The sequence below is a fragment of the Artemia franciscana genome, chromosome 7 (assembly GCF_032884065.1).
Source record: "Artemia franciscana chromosome 7, ASM3288406v1, whole genome shotgun sequence".
NCBI lineage: Eukaryota > Metazoa > Arthropoda > Branchiopoda > Anostraca > Artemiidae > Artemia > Artemia franciscana.
The window spans coordinates 27,709,031-27,731,689 of record NC_088869.1 but is presented as its reverse complement, the minus strand read 5'-3'; the positions used below and the strand labels follow the sequence as shown (position 1 = coordinate 27,731,689).

General features: G+C 34.0%; 1 protein-coding gene across 2 annotated transcripts in view; it reads left to right on the top strand.

The window, feature by feature from the left end:
* LOC136029097 (uncharacterized) overlaps positions 1 to 22,145 on the top strand; it is a 101,968-nt gene extending 79,823 nt beyond the window's left edge. For both annotated transcript variants that reach the window (XM_065707157.1, XM_065707158.1), the window contains 2 exons: positions 1,352 to 1,696; positions 17,426 to 22,145. In XM_065707157.1, coding sequence (XP_065563229.1) covers positions 1,352 to 1,696; positions 17,426 to 18,951 — 1,871 coding nt within the window. In that variant the 3' untranslated portion in view covers positions 18,952 to 22,145. The remainder of the gene's footprint in view (positions 1 to 1,351; positions 1,697 to 17,425) is intronic.
* Positions 22,146 to 22,659: the final 514 nt, after the last annotated feature.

The window sequence follows — 22,659 nt, the reverse complement described above, 5'->3', positions numbered from 1 at the left end:
GGAGTAACTGCGGTTAGAATTTTTGTAATAGCGCTAGTCATGGTTTGAGCATGACTAGTCATTTGTTTGGATTTGCGCTGCTACTAGAACTATTACTAGTAGTTGGGATAGGAGTCATAGTGTTAGCAGAAGTAGTGATTTGGCTGTTTGGGCGTAGTTTAGGGTTTTTTCTTTGATGGAGCGGCCAGCCAGCGAGAGGAAAGGCAAAATCTTCGTTTTCTCTCAGTATATACTAATGAATTCACTTTTGGGAATCTTCTAGGGAGTATTACCAATACTTACCCCTCTTCCCCTTTCTTTATCGCCTTTGCATATGGGGCTGAATACTTTCCGCAAAGCTAACGTTTGTATCCTTATTTTAGTTAAATGCCTTCTTTTAAATGAGACTTCATCCAATTGTAAATCGTAATTCAATTTACTAATGCCAGTAATTGATAAGCACAATTAATTTCATTTGGCAATCTAGAAATTCGACTCGACAAAACGTTAGGGCAAGGGGTGGCAGGAGACCCAGAGGTATTATAACGTGGGTTTCCTTTAATTCACTTAGTTGGTTATGAAGGCCAACAGAACTAAAATATTTCTATAAAATAGATCCTGTCGCCCCACTTTTATACTGATGTATCTAAGCATAAGCATTATGTTAAATTTTGAGGCACTTCGCGCTTTATTTAGTCAACGTGTGTTCGTTGACTTTATGACTACGAAAGTTCACTTTTCCGTTCTGACAAAAAAAGATAAAAAACATGGTTCCACTGTCTCAATTCCTTGTAAATTAAATAGAAAAAAAAAACATTTTATTTTCATTGATAAGATCACTCCGTGTATTCCTCAAATCCTTAGCGGTTTCTTTGTACTGTTTTTGGTGGCGATAACGGTTAAGCGACAGACAATTTTACCCTTTCAAGGATATCAATCCAGATTAATATCACTTCTGCGCTTGGCCGTTTCTTTTGTAACTTTGCCGAATTTCACAATTGATATGGTGTATTTGGAATAAAATACCATTTGTATTTGTTTAATTAAACAGAAATTAGTTTTGTGGGAATTCTCAAATTAATAATGCACAAGAGGATGTCCTCGACATATTCTCTAGTGGTTCCATAATTTTGAACTTTCATATAATTTATCTGTTTTTTTCTTTGGAAATAAATTCTTGCATGTGTGGCTAAAGTAATGGCAACTAGTTCTGTATTATGGCTCAAAACGCATAAAGTAGCTAAACGGCAAAAATATACATTAAATAAAACATATGATTTTTAAATAAATATAAAAAAGTGAGGGGTCATCGCAACAAAACTCCCAACCTGGATAATCTTATGAATGACTAATGAAATATTGGTTTTTCTAGCTGAAAACGACTCAACGAAACAAGACGTTTTGACTTGTGGAAGTTGTCAGAAAGATTTTCCATTAGGTGACATTCTAAGTTTTATTCAACACAAAGTTCAGAACTGCAACCAAAGATACCACGATGGTCGTCAACTTCATAATGATAGCAGTGGCTCACCTCCCCCATTAAGTACAACAACGAGTTCTCCCCATAAGGGAACGACACCGTCTTCAACACCACCTTTGGGACCTTTTTCACCTAGTGAAAGCGATCGTGTAGATGAAAATGACAATAAAAAAGAGTTGAAAAGTCCAGTTAGTCGAACAACTGTAAAGGATGTCGAAGTCAACACAGCTCATTCAGGTGAGAGAGAAAAAAAAGAGTAATATAAAGAGGGAGAGAGAGAGAGAGAGAGAGAGAGAGAGAGAGAGAGAGAGAGAGAAATATATGTAATCTAAGTAGCTAATACTAAAAAGTGGAAAAACCCAATTATTGTGACTTTTTCTTAACGAATATTAAATGGTTTCAGGGATTAGGGGGGCTATACAAATCGTACTTTACTAGGTTGTAGCTACCGCTGCAACCACGATGAACGTGACAGCCGTAATTTAAGGTGGTTCTTGAATGACTATTTGAAAAAATAGTCTATCAAATTTTACATTTTTGAAATATTTAGCAGAATCAAGACAAAGTTGGCTCTCTGAATATGCCGTGAATAAAAGAATCGATATGGCAATAGTCATAATACCTATTCCTTGTGAGCATTGATAACCGGACATTGTTATCATTGCCCGGGTTGTCATTCGACCTTTTCCACATTGTCTTGCTTTTTTCTCGGGAAGAATCCAGCCCCTATAATGACCGTGATATTTGAAGGTGCTCTTCAGGCCCAAACCTATAAGCGAAATGTTCCTTGGGGTTTCATTCCATCCCTTAGAAATTAGAAAGACTTCAAAGGATCAAAAAGGAAGCAGGGGTTGCATACTTGAATATATTCGAAGGTGCTCTTCAGGGCCAAACCTATAAACGAAATGTTCCTTGGAGTTTCATTCCATCCCTTAGAAATTAGAAAGACTTTAAAGGATCAAAAAGGAAGCAGGGGTTGCATACTTGGATATATTCGAAGGTGCTCTTCAGGGCCAAACCTATAAACGAAATGTTCCTTGGAGTTTCATTCCATCCCTTAGAAATTAGAAAGACATTATAGGACCAAAAAGGAAGCAGTGGTTGCATACTTGAACTTGGTCAAACGTAGTGTGACGAGCACACCCTCCTCCACGACTATATATCTTTAATATTAGTACACAACATTTTCGAACAATAGCCCTACAGATTTTGAGACCATTTTGGGAACCCTTTCGTCTTGGAAATAGACTGAACGGATTGATTGCCATCACCGGGCAACTAAAAAGGGACTTATTTCAGGGGAGGTGTGTATTTTTCAAAACGGTAAAAATTCAAGAACTTAGGGTGGTTGTGCCAACTCAAATCCCCTCGTCAGTGTCTAATATCCTTATAAATACAGAGCTTAATTATTAGTACAACTGGTACTAGAATAAGAACTGCTTTTTACCGTATCGAAATAAAAACACATTTCATACAATGTGTCTTAGGTGTAGATAATCTTTTTCGATTTTGAACAGCCAATCTTTATAATCCTCCTTGTTGGTTTATTTCTTCCACTGCATTCTGTTGCTATATGTCATTCCATATCTGTCTCATAAATTTAACCCGTTAGTCCATGTGCTTTCTGGCAAAGTTTTTGGTTTACAAAGGGGGGAAATGTCTTCTTACATGGTCTTCTCGTCTAGGGAACAAAAAACCATTATAAAAGGATGGTCTCCAGACACAACGGCAAGGGTCATCTTAGAGTAGTGTTGGACAAAAGATAACAGACATTCAGACGGCTATTCAGGGTTTCCGTTAGGACTTAATTTTTGTTAGAATGACATTTTTGATTTTGCCTTTATGCACTTTTAATTTTAGATGTGAAAAATTTTAATTTCAGGCAGTTTTGAGGAGAATTCGGCCATTATGAATGTCAAAATGACATAGATATGTAATATAAACACAGGAAAAATGAGAATTCTTTTTAAGATGATGTGTTAACTTTCTGACAAAGAGCAGATAATCTTTTAACCAACAATAATCACTCTTATATTGTAAAAAATATTTGCGACAGCGCTGACAAAAATATTTTTTTAACTTAATAAATTTGACTGTTTAGCTATTTTAGATTTTTTTCTTTTTATGCTTGTTAAGAGATGAATTTATTTTGGCAACAGTTACTCTTTTAGCTAGTTTTAGTAATTTTTTAAAAGGAAATTTTACGACAATCCTAACAATTTAATTTCATAAATTAAAAATTTGATTATATGGCCCTCCAATTGTTATACACATGAGGAAGATAGACTTATACCAGGAACTGAGATGGATGAACGGGAGGGGGTTTCAATAACTAAAAATTTCTTCCTCAGCTATTATAAAGTGCTCGTAAACTGTTGTAATTTTCACAAGTTGTTTTTATTCTTTTTTTCGACTTTTCTTTTTTTTTGACTTTTCTTTTTTTTCGACTTTTCTGCGGAGGAGAATTTTTCTGAGGAAAACCTTTTACATGATATTGAAACTTCACAGTTAGTAGATACCTGTGTCTATAGTGTATGTATTTGTAAGTTTAGGCTTAAACTGCTTGGTAAACATGTCTTGGATAAATGGATACATGGATTTTATAAAGCATGTATCCTGAAGACTGATTACTTTTGTGTCATATTTTTGAATCTCTTCGGTATCACATGTCTTTTTTTATGAAATTTTGTTGAATATTCCGACTTCACGGCGGAATTTCAAATTGGGATGTCCATCTTAGGGGATATTAGTGTTTCCCCTTTCAATGTAACAGCTTGCTCTCGAAATATTTGACTTCAATGCACGATTTTAATATTGAGCTTTTGAAGGTTAGACAGATATCATACAGACGTGCTACATAGGACATAATTCAATTATCATGACAGAACAGAATTTTAAGATACAGAGATTTTTTAAAGCTAACAGTAGAAAAAACAACCACCTAGAAATTCGTAGAAGCGAATAATATTGGTAATATTCAAGGACAGTGAAAATGAAACAAATAAAAATATAGGTATATATAATAAAAGTATATAATATAAAATATAAGTATATATATATATATATATATATATATATATATATGTATTATGTTATTATATATATATATATATATATATATATATATATATATATATATATATATATATATATATATAATAAATATACATATATAATAAAAAAATGGAAAAATAAAATAAAAAGTACCAACGACAGTGAAAATAAAGTGTGACTGCTTGAATTGATTAACCGAAAACTTACGCAACAGATTATGAAAACCAGGAAGAGTTTTGACGGGGTTAAATAAAAAAACAAGTTTTTTCAATTGAAGTTAAGGAGCAACATTAAAACTTAAAACGAACAGAAATTATTACGTATATGAGGGCATTACCTCTCGTCAATATCTCGCTTTTTACGCTAAAGTTCTAATTTGGTCACAATTTTTTAACAATGACTTCTGAATCTCTAAGGCCGTTTAATTAGAATCAATTGTTCTTGTGAAAGTACTAAAAAAAATGTTAGCGTAAAAAGCCTGTTATTAACGTGGGGCGAACCCCCTCATATACGTAATAATTTCTGTTCGTTTTAAGTTTAAATGTTACTCCTTACTTTCAGTTGAAAAACCTATTTACTATTTAATTTCTGATCGTTTTTTCATAATGGTGAGAAATTTGGCTCCTCCTCCCTGGATTAGATCCTCCCACGTATCCCCCCCCCACCAAAAACATCCCCCTGAAAACGCCTGTATAATTCCCAATAACCAATACTATATTTAAACAATGGTAAAATTTCATAGATTGCAGCCCTTCCCCTGGGGACTATGAGGGGGGGAGGATAAGTCACACTGAAAGACATAGCTTATATATTTTTTGACTATGCTAAACAGAATGGCTATCTTAAAATTTTGATCGGGTGACTTAGGAAAAAAATAGAGTGGGAGCTGCCCTCTAGTATTTTGTATAACTTAGAAAGGGCAGTAGAATTTTTGGTTTCCAATTAAATGAACCCTCTCCGGATCTTATACGATCACTGGTTCGATATCATCACCCTTGTAGAAAAAGAACAAAGAAAACTAAACTTGAAACCTCTACAGTAGGGATCCCTGGTATGCTTAATCTGACGGAATCATTTTCATTTAGGTCACCTGATGTTTTGGGGGTGTTTTTTCTCTTTTTCAAATATTGGGCAAATTTTCTCAGGCTAATTACTTTCGATGAGTACCATTAAATTTGATGAATTTTATATATTTGAACAAACATCAAAATTCTATTCTTTTGATGTATATATATTTATTTTTTATCAAAACTGTTTCTTAGAGTTTTGGTTACTATTGAGCCGCATCGCTCCTTGCTTACAGTTCTGTACCATGAACTGTCTGAAAGACCTTCGTAAATGGTTTTTGTTAATAGAGGGTGCCAAATAAAAAAATAAAAAAAATAGAAACGTGGACGAACAATCCGCAAAAATATAAGCTAAAAGATATGGAACCAAACGACTTAAAAAGGTTTAGCCATTTTTTTCGGTTGTCTTTGGGAATAAGCTAATTTTTAATGCTTGAATTTTGACGAAAAGCGCTGACAAATCTAACTAATTATTTTTGTTTTCACAGTTGAATATGGCAATAATGACAACAATGTGAGGTTATTTTAAAAAAAATATTATTTGGGCTATTGGGAAGCATGCATACATTTTAGAGTGGAAGACGAATTTTCTACTTTTTTTTTTTTTTTTTTTTTTCACGGAGGAACATTCAATGGGAAGGGAACAAGCGTAGAACCGATAAGATTACATGAACATTTGCCAAGCCCTAATCAGGTTTCAGTCGGAGTTGACTCGCTACTTCTGCCAAACAGCAAATACTACAGTAATAGGGCAGGTGCAACAATACTAAATTAAGATTGTTTTTTAATTCAAACCCCTATTGCAAGTTAGATTCAGTGTTAACATTACAAAATCAAAATTCTAACGTCCATAAGTTGAGTTCCTCAATAGGGCTATTTTATTTCCACCCCCCAACTTATATCACCAAGGTAATTCCAGCCTCCATATTTCGAACTGTTCTAAATGAAGCTTGGTGTCTCCTTGGGATTCGATTTACTGAATCGAAGGCCCGAACCATTCGGAAGCATAAACAACCAATGAATACTCCCTCAAGGGGGATATCTAGACAATTTCGGCATTGAACTATACTCTTTTAGGTATTTGGCATCCCCCTCACCTACACAATAACCCACAATCCCCCTTCACAATAGACAATTACACATCTTTCTCTGTTCTTTTTATTTCTCTTTGTTTCCTTTTTGCTGCTCAGTTTTACGTTTGGAAGAATTTTCCATTTTGGAGGGAGGAATTACAAGGAGAAATCCCTCTCCTTTTAGGAGGCAGGAATAAGTCGGACCCCGATCTCCTCCATGAATAGACTTTATCCTAAAGAATTTGAACGTGTTCATTAAAAAAGCTTTTGCTCGAAGACTTATTTTGAGCAGCGCCAGATTCGGTTAATCTATGCTTCTGTAGGGTCGGGTGTTTTGTCAAAAACAGAATTAGCCAAAAATTAATCATATTCTTTCAATATAGAAATCCATGCAAGTGCAGTCTAAGAATTTCGAAAGAGTCTTGAAATGAAATTGATCATCATATTGATACTAAATCCGTATCAGAATGACATTCATTTACTGTTGTTTATTACCGTGTTCATCCAAACTGCTTTAGTTGCTTTTTAGTCAATGAACTCTTTAATAGATTCGGAGCTTCTTTAAAAAAAATATAAAAGACATAAGCTGTTTCAACAGAATTCGGAGCGTTTTCATTTTCTAATGATGTACTGTCCTTTGTTAAATCGTTAAGTCCAGTTCTTGAATATTGATTTTTTAGCCTTTAATATTCGACATTTTGCTTCTGAAGCCCTATCAAGAATAGTGCCTATCCAAAGATGAGATGGCCCTTTGTTCTCCCTCTTAGATAGAAGACATCTTTTCGCGCCTTTTGTCCAGTTCGTGTTAAAGAGTTGCAAGTCTGAGCTCCCAAAAGTAAAAGCTTCTTTCCAACAAAGACAGCTTAGGGAACAGAATTCTGATAAAGATTAAAACCTTTCAATGAAAATATCAAAGATGAGTGATAGATTTAGCTGTGTAAAACAAATTGCCCTTAATGTAAATTTATTGATAGTTCACTAAATAACAGTTTGAAATGTCAAATCGTTTAACAGAATGCATATTAAAGAAAAAAACGCTTTAAATGAGTTGTCCATCCTTATTTTGAGGGTTTTTTGTTTGTCTTCATTTTTTTGTATCACATTTTTTGGCAATTTTTTTTATTATATTAGCAACATTTTGGTTTTGTCGTGTATTTTTTTTTCTTTATGGCATCAATTTTGGTTTGTTACTAGAAAGCAGTCTCTGGTTTTTCCAGAAAATATGGATCTCAGGCCGGATTGACAAAATATGGATCTCAGGCCAGATTGACAAAATATGGCCTTGCATTTTTGAAGTCTGTATAAAGGATTTTCGCTGGTCATTAAATTAATCCTACAGTGTGTGAGTCGACGTGAAGTCTTATGATCTATGTTAGAGAGGATTACCTAAATTTGTTCCGCTCAGTTGGTGTGCTAAGCTTTCATTTTTTCGAACCCTGTTTGCATTTTCGAGTAGAAAGCTCTCTTCTAGCAGACAAGTAAGCATGGACAACCCTAACATAGAAGCTACAGTAAGATTTGGAAGTGTTTCGCTATCGCCAAGACCTCTTCTTAGAATCACAACTAGAAGCATTTTAGTATAAAAGATAGGAGCATTTCCCCCGTATCCACAAGTACTCTCTTCAAACGTTTTAAGCAATTTCTGTTTCCTTTTTTTGTTGAATTCGTCGTTTAATTTTCTGTTTCTCAGACTGAGGCAATGGAATGGTATTACGTTCGCCTCCAAAGTGTCTGTTTTTGGTCTGTGATATGGCCTGCTTTTTATGTATTTTAATACTTTTGAGGGTGGGTTTCTTCGCGTGAGGGCCTACGCAACGACTGCCAATAAAAACAAAGAACAGAGCTTGCTGAATGCCATTTTTCATTTTAAAAACTGGATAGAATCTTAAAATGTCATCGAAATGCAATGTTTCATTATCGCTAGCATTCAATTATTGAATAATAAAATTGCTTCAAAAAGTAGGAACAATGCTTACGATTTACCTACAGTTCCCTGATTTATGTTCAATTCTATCTATTTACCTGGGAAGGCATCACTTAATGCCTTTTTTATACTCTTCTCAAATTCAAAATTGGCATAGGTCGAGATTAGGGCTATTTAGAGAGTGACACGTTAAGAAACAACTCTTACTTCATCATAGCCTATGCAGAAATATGGTGGCTAGCATATTTTGCATGCAGCTCTGCTATATTTTACTCCCTCTCCCCACCTCAATGTGCAAATATACAGCCAAAATTAGATATCTACCCATTGCATCATTCTCCTGTTGCATCATTGTATTCTCCCATTGCGTCACTCTTGTTTCAACCCACGTGAAAGTATGACGTGCTATGCCCAACGCCATGCTTTCATGAATGAAATATATTGTAAGGTCTTTAGTTTACTTGACGTTTAGACAAAGCACACAAATTTGATATGATAATTACAGGGGATTATATCTTTGCATATGTAATGGCTATTTTCCCCACCCTTATTAACCGTCGGCCATTATTGGTAACACTGTCATTGGCCATCTTACCCTTTCCCTTTCTCCAGCTACCGAAGGGGGCAAAAACGCACCAATCCCTTCATACAGTGGATACTGTTACTAGGACACACTAATTAAAAGTCAGATGCACTTTCTCCTATCAAAGGGATTTAATGAGCTCCAAACGTCTGTAGCTTTTACTTTTTTAATTACTGACCTGATTCAATGATTATTTAGTCGAATTAGTCTCGACGCATTGGCATCGTATTTCCTTTTCATTTTAATACTTTGAGTGTTGTTAACACAAGTTCCTTTGCAGGAAAAACTTGTAACATTCAATGTTGAAAAATAGTACAGTGAAATTTGCTCCTGTATTTTCTCATAATTTCAAATTCCAATAAGTTTCGAAAATTCTTAAACTTTTCCTGGAAATTCTCAATTCAAACAAAAAAAAATTGTCTAATGAATTTTAAATTTGAATTTACATGATCTTTTATTATAAACGAGGAGTTTTCAAAGCAATATACAGTACTGGTAGCCTGTTATCTACGCTATAGGCAGGTACGCATGAACTTTGGGGCATTATGCAAATTTCGAAAACGAGAAGTAGGCAACTTATATTTAAAAATGGTCCTGTGGTGGCGCAGTGGGTTTGACCTTACCTTGGTAATACAGGACCCAGAGATCGAATCATGCTGCAGTAATGCACTCAAGGGCCGACGCACGGACCTGAGTAGTCAGAAGTGTGGTTAATCTGATATACAGTATGTAAAAATGCAAATTTTTTTGGGGAAACATAAAAAAATTTTGTTCGAAGAGCGATGGGCCCAAAGGTCACCCTGTGAACGCAAAATATCCAGCCGGTGCACAGAAAAATATACCCCCCTGAAAACATTCCTGGTTATAAAGCCAACTAAGACAAAGAATCCTTAGAATCCTTGATTTTCCAGGGCAGTACTATAGAGCCCTTCATTGCAAGAACAAAACGAAGTAGTACAAAAGACATAAACTAGAAAATTGTCAAAATGCATAGACTAACTGTAGCATTGTAGTACAAAGTAATTCTAAATTAGGAGAATTACAAGAATTTAAGGTACTTAAACTAGCCTAGCATTTTGAAAACATCAAAAGATCGAGATGTAAAATTTCTAATAGCAAGGCGAGATTTAATGAAAGTCAATATAAGAGAAAATCTATTCATTTTCATTTTTGTCTACAATATTTAAAGATTTGCCAAAAAGGGGGACATTTTTCTATAAAAACTGAAAAATAATTTTCAAGTTTTTCACAGCTTCCCATGTTTTTCATGTAATATGCCTGTTCCTAGCGTTTTTATTTGCTTAACCCTCCCTCCCGCCAAAACAAAATCTCATGCATACATGCCTGTCCATCGCTAATGAAAGTAAATAGTGTATTTTAGGTTATTTACTCGCAAAAATATGGATAGGCTTTGTCATTTCACACATGATGTATAAGATGCATCTGCGTATCAAATAAAATGTTGTCATCGCAATCAATTTTGCAGCTGTAAGTCAGAGGAAAAACTTACTTGTTTGTCTCATCTGAAGTTATTTTTCTATACCCCTTTCGTATGCTCAGTCCATTGTCCAATATTGGATTTTCTCACGTGTGTTTTGAAGCTGTTGGTTATGTGAGCGGAAGTGAAGGTGCAATAGAGTAATTGGGGTCAAAATAGGGGACTTCATATCTCCATCATCTCTGCTAAATCCTGTTGTAACTTGACACTTCCTTGCTTTTCCTGTTTTGCTCTTTCCCTGATTTTTTTGTCACTTTTAGGTTGTATTTATATTGAATTACTTATTTACTTGATTTATCCTCGTGTAAGCACCGGCATTCTAATGCTGTGTTGAAAATTAATTTTTCTCGTGTTTTCATTGGTTTATTCGCTTTCCGTAATGTCCGTAAATTAACAAACGGAAGCAGGGCTTAAGTATTTCCGGTACTTATGTATTATACCGCCAACGCTCATTTAAGTAGTGTTGTACTGAAGTACATGAAGTACTTCATTTAAGTAGAACCTGATTCTTTGACTAATCTTAAGGAAATATCACAAGATATGATGAAAATATAATCCTTTAGAAATTTGTTTTTGCTATATACTTGCACATTAGGGGTGGGGTGGGAGGTAACGTATAGCGGGTCTGCATGCAAAATGTGTTAGGTACAAGTATTCTGCATATTATGAAGTAAGGATTATTTTCTAACTTCACACTGTCCAAATACTCTACCTCCCCCTCCCTAATGTGCAAATATATAGCCCAAATTATTTATCTCCTTTCATTTGTATTCTGCATATTATAAAGTAAGGATCGTTTTCTATCTTCACACTGTCCAAATACTCTACCTCCCCCTCCCTAATGTGCAAATATATAGCCCAAATTATTTATCTCCCATCAATTCTGTCACTTGTCTTTGTTTGTCTCACGCTAAGCTGAAAGAAACTAACGAAGAAACCGGTTCCACTTTGGTACTCCTTAGATGAAGAACTTGAGTGTTGATGGTATATAAGCACTCAACTTCAGCCTAAACTACGGCGAATATGCACTGACCTTCAGCCTGAACTACGAGTAATAATTTCAGAGAGCAGTTACTTTTAAGTTTTCGATGGTGGAATTCATACGACCATAACAAAGTTTAACAAATCTTCTTTATAACTTAGAGAATAATCATGGACTTTTTGCTTTGGTTCTAATCTGATAAGACAGTGTAGCGAATGCCATCTCGACGCAAGTCATAAAATTGGTAATGACGAAGCATACTTCACCATTGCCCTCTACCACCCAATCATCCACTGAGACAATACTTTCTTGTTGAACCACTCATAATAGATTGAAAGAGCTAGTCTGTAAATACCTTTTTTTCTATATTAAGATGTAATTCATTTCAACATTTCTGGACCATGCCTTTCCCCGAAAAGCAACTCGGTCATTTTTGTATTTCTTTCAGCGTTACCCCCCCCCCCCCACAATTTGAACAAAACCGTGCTTACGTGCCTGGAACATAGCATCATACTTTCGTCTTCTTTTTCAAATGGCTCAACAATCTTTTGCTGGCAATTTTTGTCTAAAACGTTAATTATACCCTATGGTCTGTTTGTTAATTTTTACTGAAACTGTTTTATTTCAAAAGAAAAACAGTTTCTTCTCAGAGTCAAACCATGCTGGTTAAACACTTTTCGAAGTGAACCTTCTTCTGAACTCTCATTTTAAGTGAACATTGTAAGTAGCATATAAACAAGATTTTAGCATCTTCACCTTACCAAGGCCAAAAAAAAAAACACAACGTGGCTGTTTAAAAATTTTTATTAAAAAATAAAAAATAAATAATGGAAGCTTTGGCTTGTTTCTGATGCGCTTTGTTTGCTAACATGCTGTTATCTTCTTCTCTTTTATCGTTATTGACTCCTAATCAGCTTTTTATTTTATTTAATTTTTTTTCCTAATCCAGTTTCTCCCCCCCCTGTACTTGGCGCAATATTATTTTTTTTCAATTGTTTCCATATTTACGCTTAAATCTAGTCTGCCCTCGGTTATTCTTCTACATGACTAATTTGGCTTTATCAGTTTCTGCTTAGTTTATCACACTTGTTTAAGGACAGAGAATTCATTGAGAGATGGAGGGGGAGGCATTCCTCCCATTTCTTGGGTCAAATGATTCAGAAATCTGTTTCTTCTAGGATTCATCCCTTGACCCGAACTTTTTTTCTGTATAAATATATTTGTTTTAACTGTAACGCTGTAACTATTCTGCTGAACACGACCACGAGTATATGTGGTCGAAATATCCAGATTATTTGTATCTGTTTTCACTGTTTAATAAAAGGACTTATTCCCTTTCGAACTTTTTTTTGTTCTTCATAGAAAGGTAGTGTGGTTTTAGAAAAAAAATACATAATTTAAGATATTACGTTGGAAAAAATTCCCTTGATAATTTTCTAAATCTTGTCCCCCATCCCATAAGAGAAATACAAATGGCATCTCTGCTAAGGCTTCAACCTTTTTGAAGTGCTATATATCACTTTTTTGCAAAGAAAAAAAGTTAACAACTTAAAACAAGTTTTCAATCTTTTCTTTATTCCTTATTTTACTATAATCTGTACTTACTTTATTACAATATTTACTACTTTTCTATAAATTCTGCTGCTGATTTTTTACTTCATGTTTCATATACTAACCATGGATTTAGTTTCAGTAGCTCTTAGATTATACTTTTGGAGATGATTTTTTTTTATTTTTTTTTATGGGACCATACAATAACATGTTAACTCTATCTAAATAAACACACAAAGATATAAATGAAATAGTTGGTCCAAACTTGAGTCCCAACTCAAAAACATAGCAAACAATAACATAAGCCAGAAAAACATAAAGTCAGAAATGATGGAAAAAATGAAAGTAAAATTGAGAGAAACTTGGCCAAAAGAGGGATATATTCCATACATTTTGAAATGTTTTCATATATTAGAAATATAGAAAACAGGTGCTATGTAATCTGATATCTTGGTGCTGAACAAGAATTTGAATTGATACTTTGGTTTAATTTTAAATGTTTATGAATAATTATCCTTCTTATCCTTATAATCAATTGGCAAATAACGTTGTGGAGTTTGTTGACAGTGGAAAAGTATACCCTCTAAGTGAAAGAAAAAGACTCTTTAGTTCCTTATAAGTAACTATATGTAGTAATTATAAGTAATTATGTAGTAATATGTAGTAATTATAAGTAATTATATTAAATTCCTTATAAGTTACTTATGTAGTTCCTCTGGAAAAAAGAAAAAAAGTCAACATTATTTTCCGGTTTATTTTGTACAAAAAAAAAATATCGCAGCCTTTGTAGCGTCGATATCTTAAGAGACGTACTCCTTCGTCCTTCCTTCCTCCAGGCTCCACTTACTCCTTCCTCCAGGCTCTGCTCCTCTTTGCTGAATTTAGACGCAACCATAAGTGTGATAAGTTATATTTATGAGAAGTAGTAGCTGAAGTTAACGTAAGAAAAATATTTTGAAAAAAATGAATAAATAAAAAAGCAGAACAACATTACATAACTCATTTTTCTAAATGCGGTCAAAAGAGTATATGGAGTAGGAAAATAAGGAGTAGGAACACCCTCAAGGAAAAGAGAACAAAAATTTCCTTGTGTTTCCCCTGCACCGCTCTCTACAAACTCCAGACCAATTGCCTTCTCCCTAGTCAATTGTGTTTTTTTTTCATAATTATTATTTAGTTTATAGACTTATACTAGCTTTTTTTGTATTTGCTTGACTAAAAAGTACTAATTCGGCCCACTAGGGTTTGTGATACTATTTTTCAGATATAACATCTTATTTGATAACAAGGCATTAAATTACTATCCTTTCCTCAGTAAAAACAATAAAAACTAGCCAATAATTAGGTGAAATATAAATTTTTAAGTTTTTATTTTCCGGTTTAATGGCAGGTGTAAAAAGGCATTATGCAAAAAATAAAAGGGGCGATCAATATTTCTTATTCATAACGACCTACTGGAAAGAGACCAGGTGGATCAGCAGCACCTCAGGAAACTGAAAACACAGTCTAACTAATTTCTTGAATCGTAAGATATTTTACTACTTACAGAATGATTCAAGTTTCCTGAGGAAGTTTGTAATAACCTTTTCAACTCCTGTGTTCTTGCTTTTTTCGTTTTTGTTGGAAAAATGAAAAACATTGCCGACTAGAGGCAGAAGTACGTATTTGTCGGTTCGGATGATTCCAAGGAATCATCGTTCAAAGTCTATGGTAGTAAGCGTCATTTCACAGTTTAGTTTAATTTTAAGGTGGTATAAAAAAGATAGATGTTTAGCACAATTTCGTCAGTATATATGAGTCATCATTTAGTCTAAATCAGTCTTTTAAGCAAAAAATCAATTCGGGGGCTATTTTTTCGAAGGAAATTGTATGAACATTTAAGAAAAATGTATATTGAAAATGCAAAAATCACGATATTCTTAGAAGAGTTTAGACCCGAAAGACATTTGTCCTGCGTAAATTTTGATGCTCTATGTGTAAGCCTGTCCGTCAATGGTTGAATAGACTCTGCTCATACCTTAAGCTGCATGTTAGAAAATAAACCGCTACATAAAAAAAAACATTGCCGAACATTTAAATATTGCAGACGGGCCTTTTAAGAATTAAATAAAAAAAACAAGTTTTTTTAACTGAAAGTAAGGAGCGACATTAAAACTTAAAACGAACAGAAATTACTTCGTATATGAAAGAGGCTGCTTCCTCATCAACGCCCCGCTCTTTACGCTAAAGTTTGACTCTGTCTCTCAATTCTTCTTTTTAAAACAGTAAAAAACTTCAGCGTAAAGAGCAAGGCGTTGATGAGGAAGCAGCCTCTTTCATATAAGAAGTTTTTTCTGTTCGTTTTAAGTTTTAATGTCGCTCCTTACTTTCAGTTAAAAAATCTTGTTTTTTTATTTAATTTCTGAACGTTTTTGAGTCAATGCATGTTTTGATTTTGGCTCTCCGCAGAGGAATAATTAAAACGAAATTTGCATTTTTTTTTCGAATGATTTTGAGAAAAAAGAGCGGGGGAGGAAGCCTAGTTGCCCTCCGATTTTTTGGCTAATTAAAAAGGTAACTAGAACTTTTAATTTTTTAAAAAATATTTTTATTAGTAAAAGATTTACTAACTTATAAATTAGCTTACGTAAAGAACTTTTGTATTCTCATATTTTTATTACATATATGAGGGGGTTCGCCCCCTTGTCAGATCCTTGCTCTTTACACTAAAGCTTAAATTTTGTCCCAATTCATTAAGAATGACCCCAGAATCACAAAAGCCGTAGAATAAATAGTTGAAATTACTAAAAATACTTTAGCGTAAAGAGCGAGGTATTAGGAGGAGGTGAGCCCCTCAAATGGGTAAGAATTTCTGTTTGTTTTAAGTTTTAATGCTGTTCCTTACTTCCAGCTGAAAGAACTTTTTCATATTTATTTTTTCATTGTTTTTTTTTAAATAATGCTAGTAAATCCTGCGCTCCCTTCATGGAGATTTTCTTCCCCCATGACAAATTGTCGATGGGAAGTTCCCCCAGCATATCCCCCTCTTCTCAACCCCTCCCCCAACCAAAAAAATCCTCCTGAAAACGCCTGTACACTTCCCAATAACCATTACTATATGTAAGCATTGGTCAAAGTTTGTAACTTGTTGCCCCTCCCATGGGGACTGTGGGGGAGTAAGTCGTCCCCAAAGACATAGTTATAAGGTTTTTCGACTACGCTGAATAAAATGGTTATCTCAGAATTTTGATCCGTTGACTTTGGTAAAATAATTAGCGTGGGAGGGGGCCTAGGTGCCCTCCAATTTTGTTGGTCACTTAAAAAGGGCACTAGAACTTTTCATTTCCATTAGAATGAGCCCTCTTGCAACATTCTAGGACCACTGGGTCGATACGATCACCCCTGGGGGAAAAAAAACAACAAAAAAACAAAAAAAAAACAAATAAACACGCATCCGTGATCTGCCTTCTGGCAAAAAAATACAAAATTCCACATTTTGTAGATAGGAGCTTGAAACTTCCACAGTAGGGTTCTCTGATAGGCTGAATCTGATGGTGTGATTTTCGTTAAGATTATATGACTTCTAGGGGGCGTTTCCCCCTATTTTCTAAAATAACGCAAATTTTCTCAGGCTCGTAACTTTTGATGGATAAGACTAAACTTGATGAAACTTATATATTTAAAATCAGCATTAAAATGCAATTCTTTTGATGTAGGTATTGGTATCAAAATTCCATTTTTTAGAGTTTTAGTTACTATTGAGCCGGGTCGCTCCTTACTACAGTTCGTTACCACGAACTGTTTGACAAGAATAAGATTATGATTGCTGTTTTTTAGTCTTCATTGATGTTTTTAATCGTTTAATGTCTTTCAGTGTGCTCCTCAGTGTTTTTCAAATTATTTTTTTTCTCTCTCTGTTTTTTCTTTTTATATTAATTGATAGGGATGACGAAAAGCAGAAATACAAATTAGCCTATCTTGAATATTGTGGGATAGAAATGTAATTTGGATAATTTTAATAAAGATAGAGCATTCATTGATTTTGTTGAGTGAAAATGCCATTAATATGTTGTAGTATGAAACTTCTGCCTGAACAAAATAAGTATTACTGGATTTGCATATTTTACAGGATATTTTTTGCTCTGTCTTTGTCTGCTTAATAGTACCACCATAGGTCTTTTTCTGTTTTCTTTTTTCATTTCACGATTAAGTAATTACGCAATAGGTTTTCAATACTTTGTTTGTTTTTTTTCAGAACCTATCTCATACCTCTGTTCTACTTGTCAGCGGAGGCAAAGTTCAGCTTGGGCATTGTTACAACATATTCAGCATGAACATGGGCTACACCTTTACCAAGAGCCAGTGTCGGATCGATTTCTTACGCCATCGCCAGCTCCATCACGTCCACGTAGTTCCTTGCCGACATTGACAAGTCCTGGTATTTCCTCTAGAAATTTTGTTCGTACACCTCTCCCTTCACCAGGAAACTTGCAAATGTCATCACTTGCACCATTACTTCTTGGACATCACGCTCATTTACCCCTTGATCCACATAATCCTTTTGGACTTTTAAGACTTCCCTTTGCGGAAAGGCCATATGCACCAAACTTAGCCGCACATACTCCATATTCGAGACAAGACCCGAATTTTCGATACGGTTCAGGCTCGTCTTTAAATCCATCTTTGCCAACAGACCACTTACATACAACAACTTTAAAAAAGAACCAGATTCTAGTTGGGCAAGAATCTGTCAAACATTCTAGTGAGACCATATCAAGTCCTGCAAAAAATATTATTCCAGTGGAAACAGACGGGGCACAATTAGCACCCATGTCGCCAAAACCCATTAATGAACAAGAGATAAAAAGAGAATCCGAAGGAGAAAGTGAACAAGATCTTGAAGAAGAAGAAGATTGTGGTGCCACCGATGACGACAGAAGTAAAAATGATACCCCAGAAGATTTGAGCATAAAAGCTACCTCTCCCCACTCAACCCCAGAATCTCAGTCTGAGAAAAAAATACATTTGATGGGACATTTTATGAACAGATTTGGTCTGCCAACAAATCCGCAGCATGGTGTGCAAACTGAGCTCAAAGTCAAAAGCGATCTTTCAAAAAACTTCCAAGGGGGGCCAGAACAGGGGACTCTGAGCCACTTCCCCACATTTCCCCGTCTTGATTATGGACAATCAGACCTTCTAAAAGCATTGGACGCTCACGGAATCCCTCCCCTGAAAAAACTTAAGCCAGAGACAGAGTCAATTTTTGCTAATTTATGGCTACCAGGTTTACCAAACCGAGAAATGTATAATCCATTTAGAAATCCGTCAAATTTGGATGTCTTGAATGCTCAAAAAAATGACCTAAAAAACTTCGGACTTGATATCTTGAACGGAAAAATTCCAAATCAAATGAAAAAAGATTCTAGAAGAAACGACACCTGTGAATACTGTGGCAAGATATTTAAAAATTGTTCAAACTTAACAGTTCATAGAAGGTCACATACTGGAGAAAAACCCTACAAATGCGGACTCTGCTCTTATGCGTGTGCGCAAAGTAGTAAGCTCACACGACATATGAAAACACATGGAAGGCAGGGCAAAGACGTTTTTAAATGTAGGTTTTGTGAAATGCCGTTTTCTGTTCCGTCAACTTTGGAGAAGCACATGAGGAAATGCGTCGTGCAACAACAAAAACACGCTGGAATGGGAAGTATAGCCTTTCAGCAATTTGAATCTGATGAGGACAGTTTACCTGCTCATAAGGAAAGTGTTGTATAGCAGCATTGGCAAAACAGAGCATTTAATTTGATTTCATGGTTGTTGTTTTTTTTTTCGGTTTTGCTGCCGTGTATGAGATGCTCCCTATATATAATCATAAAATGCAATATACAGCGAAAACTGTTTCATTGAAATAAACTAAGACGCCAAAGAATTCTAATGAGTTTATATATGAAGAAGTACAATTAATGTAGTTTTTACTTCAAATTTTACTACGTCACCTGTGTTTTTCTTTTTATATATATACATATACAATATTGATTCACCACCACTATTATTTATTATATTTAGTAAATTTTCCTTGTTAATGACTGAAATTTGGATATTTATCGCTCTATAGCTTTTCTTCAAACCGTCCCAGGAACAAGTGGCAAAGTTCTGCCTGACTGATGAAACTAGAAAGACGTATTTTTGAGAAAAAAACCCGAAAATTGAACTTATTTTTCTTATTAAAGAAGATATGTGTAATATTATTAAATATTAATGGGCAATAAGGAAACTGATGGGATGAATTTTTAAAAACTGCCAAAAATGGGCAGATTGCATTAAGCGTTGCCGAAAAACTCTGGAAAAAAAAACAGAATAAAAGTAAATGATATTTTGGGCGGTAAGGCCCTTATGTTCTTTTACAGATGAAAGAGTAAGAAAGAACGCTTCAATTGACCACGTAGCGTATACACCAATAGCCATTTGTTCCACAATATGGAATTTTTATTCCAAGAAGTGTGAATACCATTTCCAATAAACTCTGTTTTCCGTCTTTTTGTTGCTGAATTTGCATTAATTGTCGTTTGACAGTTAAAATGTGATATTGTATCCTATAATAATATTTCCGGTCGAACCAGAAACATTTATGAAATGAAAAACGGTTAAGTCGGGTTGGATAAAAATGTTTGTTTTGTCAACAACCTTGACGTATGAAAAGTATAATAAACATTTACTTTGAGAATTCAGAGCAATTTTGAAAATAGCGATATACATTTGTTTCAGTTAGCAAGTAATTTATACGACTTTGTTGTTGATATTTTCGAAAAGTACTCAAATTTGAACCAAAGATTTTTATCATTATTTTTTGTCTTTTTGGTTTTATTAATTTGTGTGGTAGTTCGGGATTTTCCAAAAATTGTTGAAGAGTCATGGGTACATCTTTAGAATTTCGTAAAGGAGCTTTGTTTTTGGCTAAGAAACAACTAGTGAATGCAGTCGTGAATAAAAAATAATAAAAGACAATTTGCAGTACTGATGTGAAATTCAAAGTCTTCCAGAAATTTTTCAAAAGGGGCTTTGACTAATGTATTAAATTCAAGTTGCAATGACATTCTTAGAGCCAAAGAAAATTTGACTGCACCAGTGGGCTGGTCTTGAAATTTTACATGGTATGTCAATAATCCAGTTACGCTAAAATAGGGACTGAGATTGTTTTTCGGTAGGCCTAATGCTAGTGAAACAAAAGCAATTTTCCAGTCAAAGTTCTTATTTTATATTTATGGAAACAAAACAAATTTGACTACAAGAATGGATTGTAAATCCTTTATGTTACAAAATATAATCTTTCATCAAGCGGCTCAATAGCGATTGCCGAAAATAATCTTAGAGGTATTATTTAGATAGGTATAATAGTGCCCTCTTTAAATAACACCCTAACATAATCAATAAAACCACTGTTGGTCCTGTTTTTTATGACGTTAAATGTTTATTGAGTATTTATAATTTTTGCTAAAGAGCAGATGTATTTTGTAACACTAGATAAACGGATTTGGCTGAAGAAAGTTTTTGTACTTCTATTGCAACTTTAATTTAAAATTTGAACATACAATAAAAATTATTAAATAACTGACCATTTTGTGCAGTAATTTATTGCTTATTTTCTGTTCTCTTTTATGTCTAGTTTCAGTACAATTATTTTGAACTCTCATTCTTTAATTTTCTGTGTTTTTGAAAAGAATCTTCAAAAAAGCATCAGTCAAAAACTATAGGCTATTGGGAAGATTTCTGCTTCTTTCTTCAGCCTGAGCGTATTCAAAGGTCGTCTATTATGCGCTAAATTTAATAATAAATCATATTTCTTATAAACCTCCGAGGTTCTGTGCAATGATTTTTTTTCAACCTTTAATGCTTCAGAAAAAAATGCTGAATAATTGCACAAAGCCATGGGTTCTAGAAAAAATGGATTAGATTTTTAGTTAAAATTTAAACTACATTGTACAGTCTTTTAAACTGTTGAGAATCTATTTAAAAAAAAATTAAATGACCAAAATCCTGCAAATCTAGTTCTTGAAGCCAAAAAAAGTTAATTTTTTTCCCTGGTGTGTTTGATTTGGTCTGAATCTACCTTGTTTTTTGTTTTTTTTTTTCGTTTTTTTCAAACGGAAAGAATCTTACATAACATTCGTTTACTCTTTTCATTTGTCTGTGAAAGGTTTTCTACCTCGCTTTAGTTCCTTTTCTATTTTTCTTAAATTTCTAGGCCACTGTTTAAAATTCCATATATTTACAATGAAAGAACTCAGACTTCAAATTAACTTTGGTTTTCAGTGAAATATATAATTTCTTTCCCATTTCTTTTTTTTTCAGTCCTTTTCTATGTATTTATAATATTTGTAACAATTTCAGCATATTGCGATATCAAAATAATTGCTCGAATCTGAGCTGTTACAATATTAGCTTGCTATTGCCAAAGCTGTTTTTAATGAAGCTATTAACCAAAAATCGATACAAAAGCTAAGAATAATTATTCTGGCTTTAGAATGTATTTATATGGACATTGAATTTATTTAAAATATACTAATGCCATTTAATTGTTTTCTTAAAATATTAACAGAATGGACGACGATGTCGATCTTCTATAATTGTTGGATACATTCTAACGCACGAGTCTTCGATTTGAGTCATGGAGTCATAGACTCCGTGGAGTCATTGAGATAATATTTTCATTTTTCCAACTCATGGGGTCTTGTTGTAGTGTTACATATCTTTTTTTAAGGGCTTTATCGAATGTTTTTGCGAGGCTTTAAGAGTTTTTGTATCTTTTTTTTCTAGTCTCGTATATTTTTTCTGTGTCAAAAGTTAGACAAGTTCCTATGAAGTGTTTGTAAAGAAATTTTTATTGCCGTTCTATGTACTGTACCGTTACCCTATAAAGTTGTGTTATATTCACTATTCATATTTATATTAAAGATTTTGCGTTTAGAGGATTCTGTTTTAATCTGTTGTTTACGGAGAGGTTTTTAGATTAACATATTTATTACTTCACCAAAAAATACAACACAACTACACTTTTATAAACTCTCAATGAGACACATAAAAAACATAATTCCTGTGGGTATCTTCTAACCATCATTTAGTATACTGTTTTTTCACAAAAAGAAAAAATAAATAATCTTCAATAAAAACGTTTGAGGTTTTTTTCTCGTCACAAACTACCAACCTTCCCCACCCCACCTCCCTAAATTCTCTAAAAAAACCTACAAATTTCAGCCGCCTTTTTCAATAAAAAAATTCTTCCAAATTCTTTTAAACAAATTTAAGTTACCAGCCACTCTAATACTGCTTGGGAGACCACCAGAATTCAGATCGTTTCATAACTTTCTGGGAAGCAAATTCAGCAATCCCCAAACGAGTCAAAACTACTGTACAACCACTAACAAGAGATTTGATTTCTATGTTCGATCGCTGGTTCAGCAACTATGAATCTGATGACATTTGCTC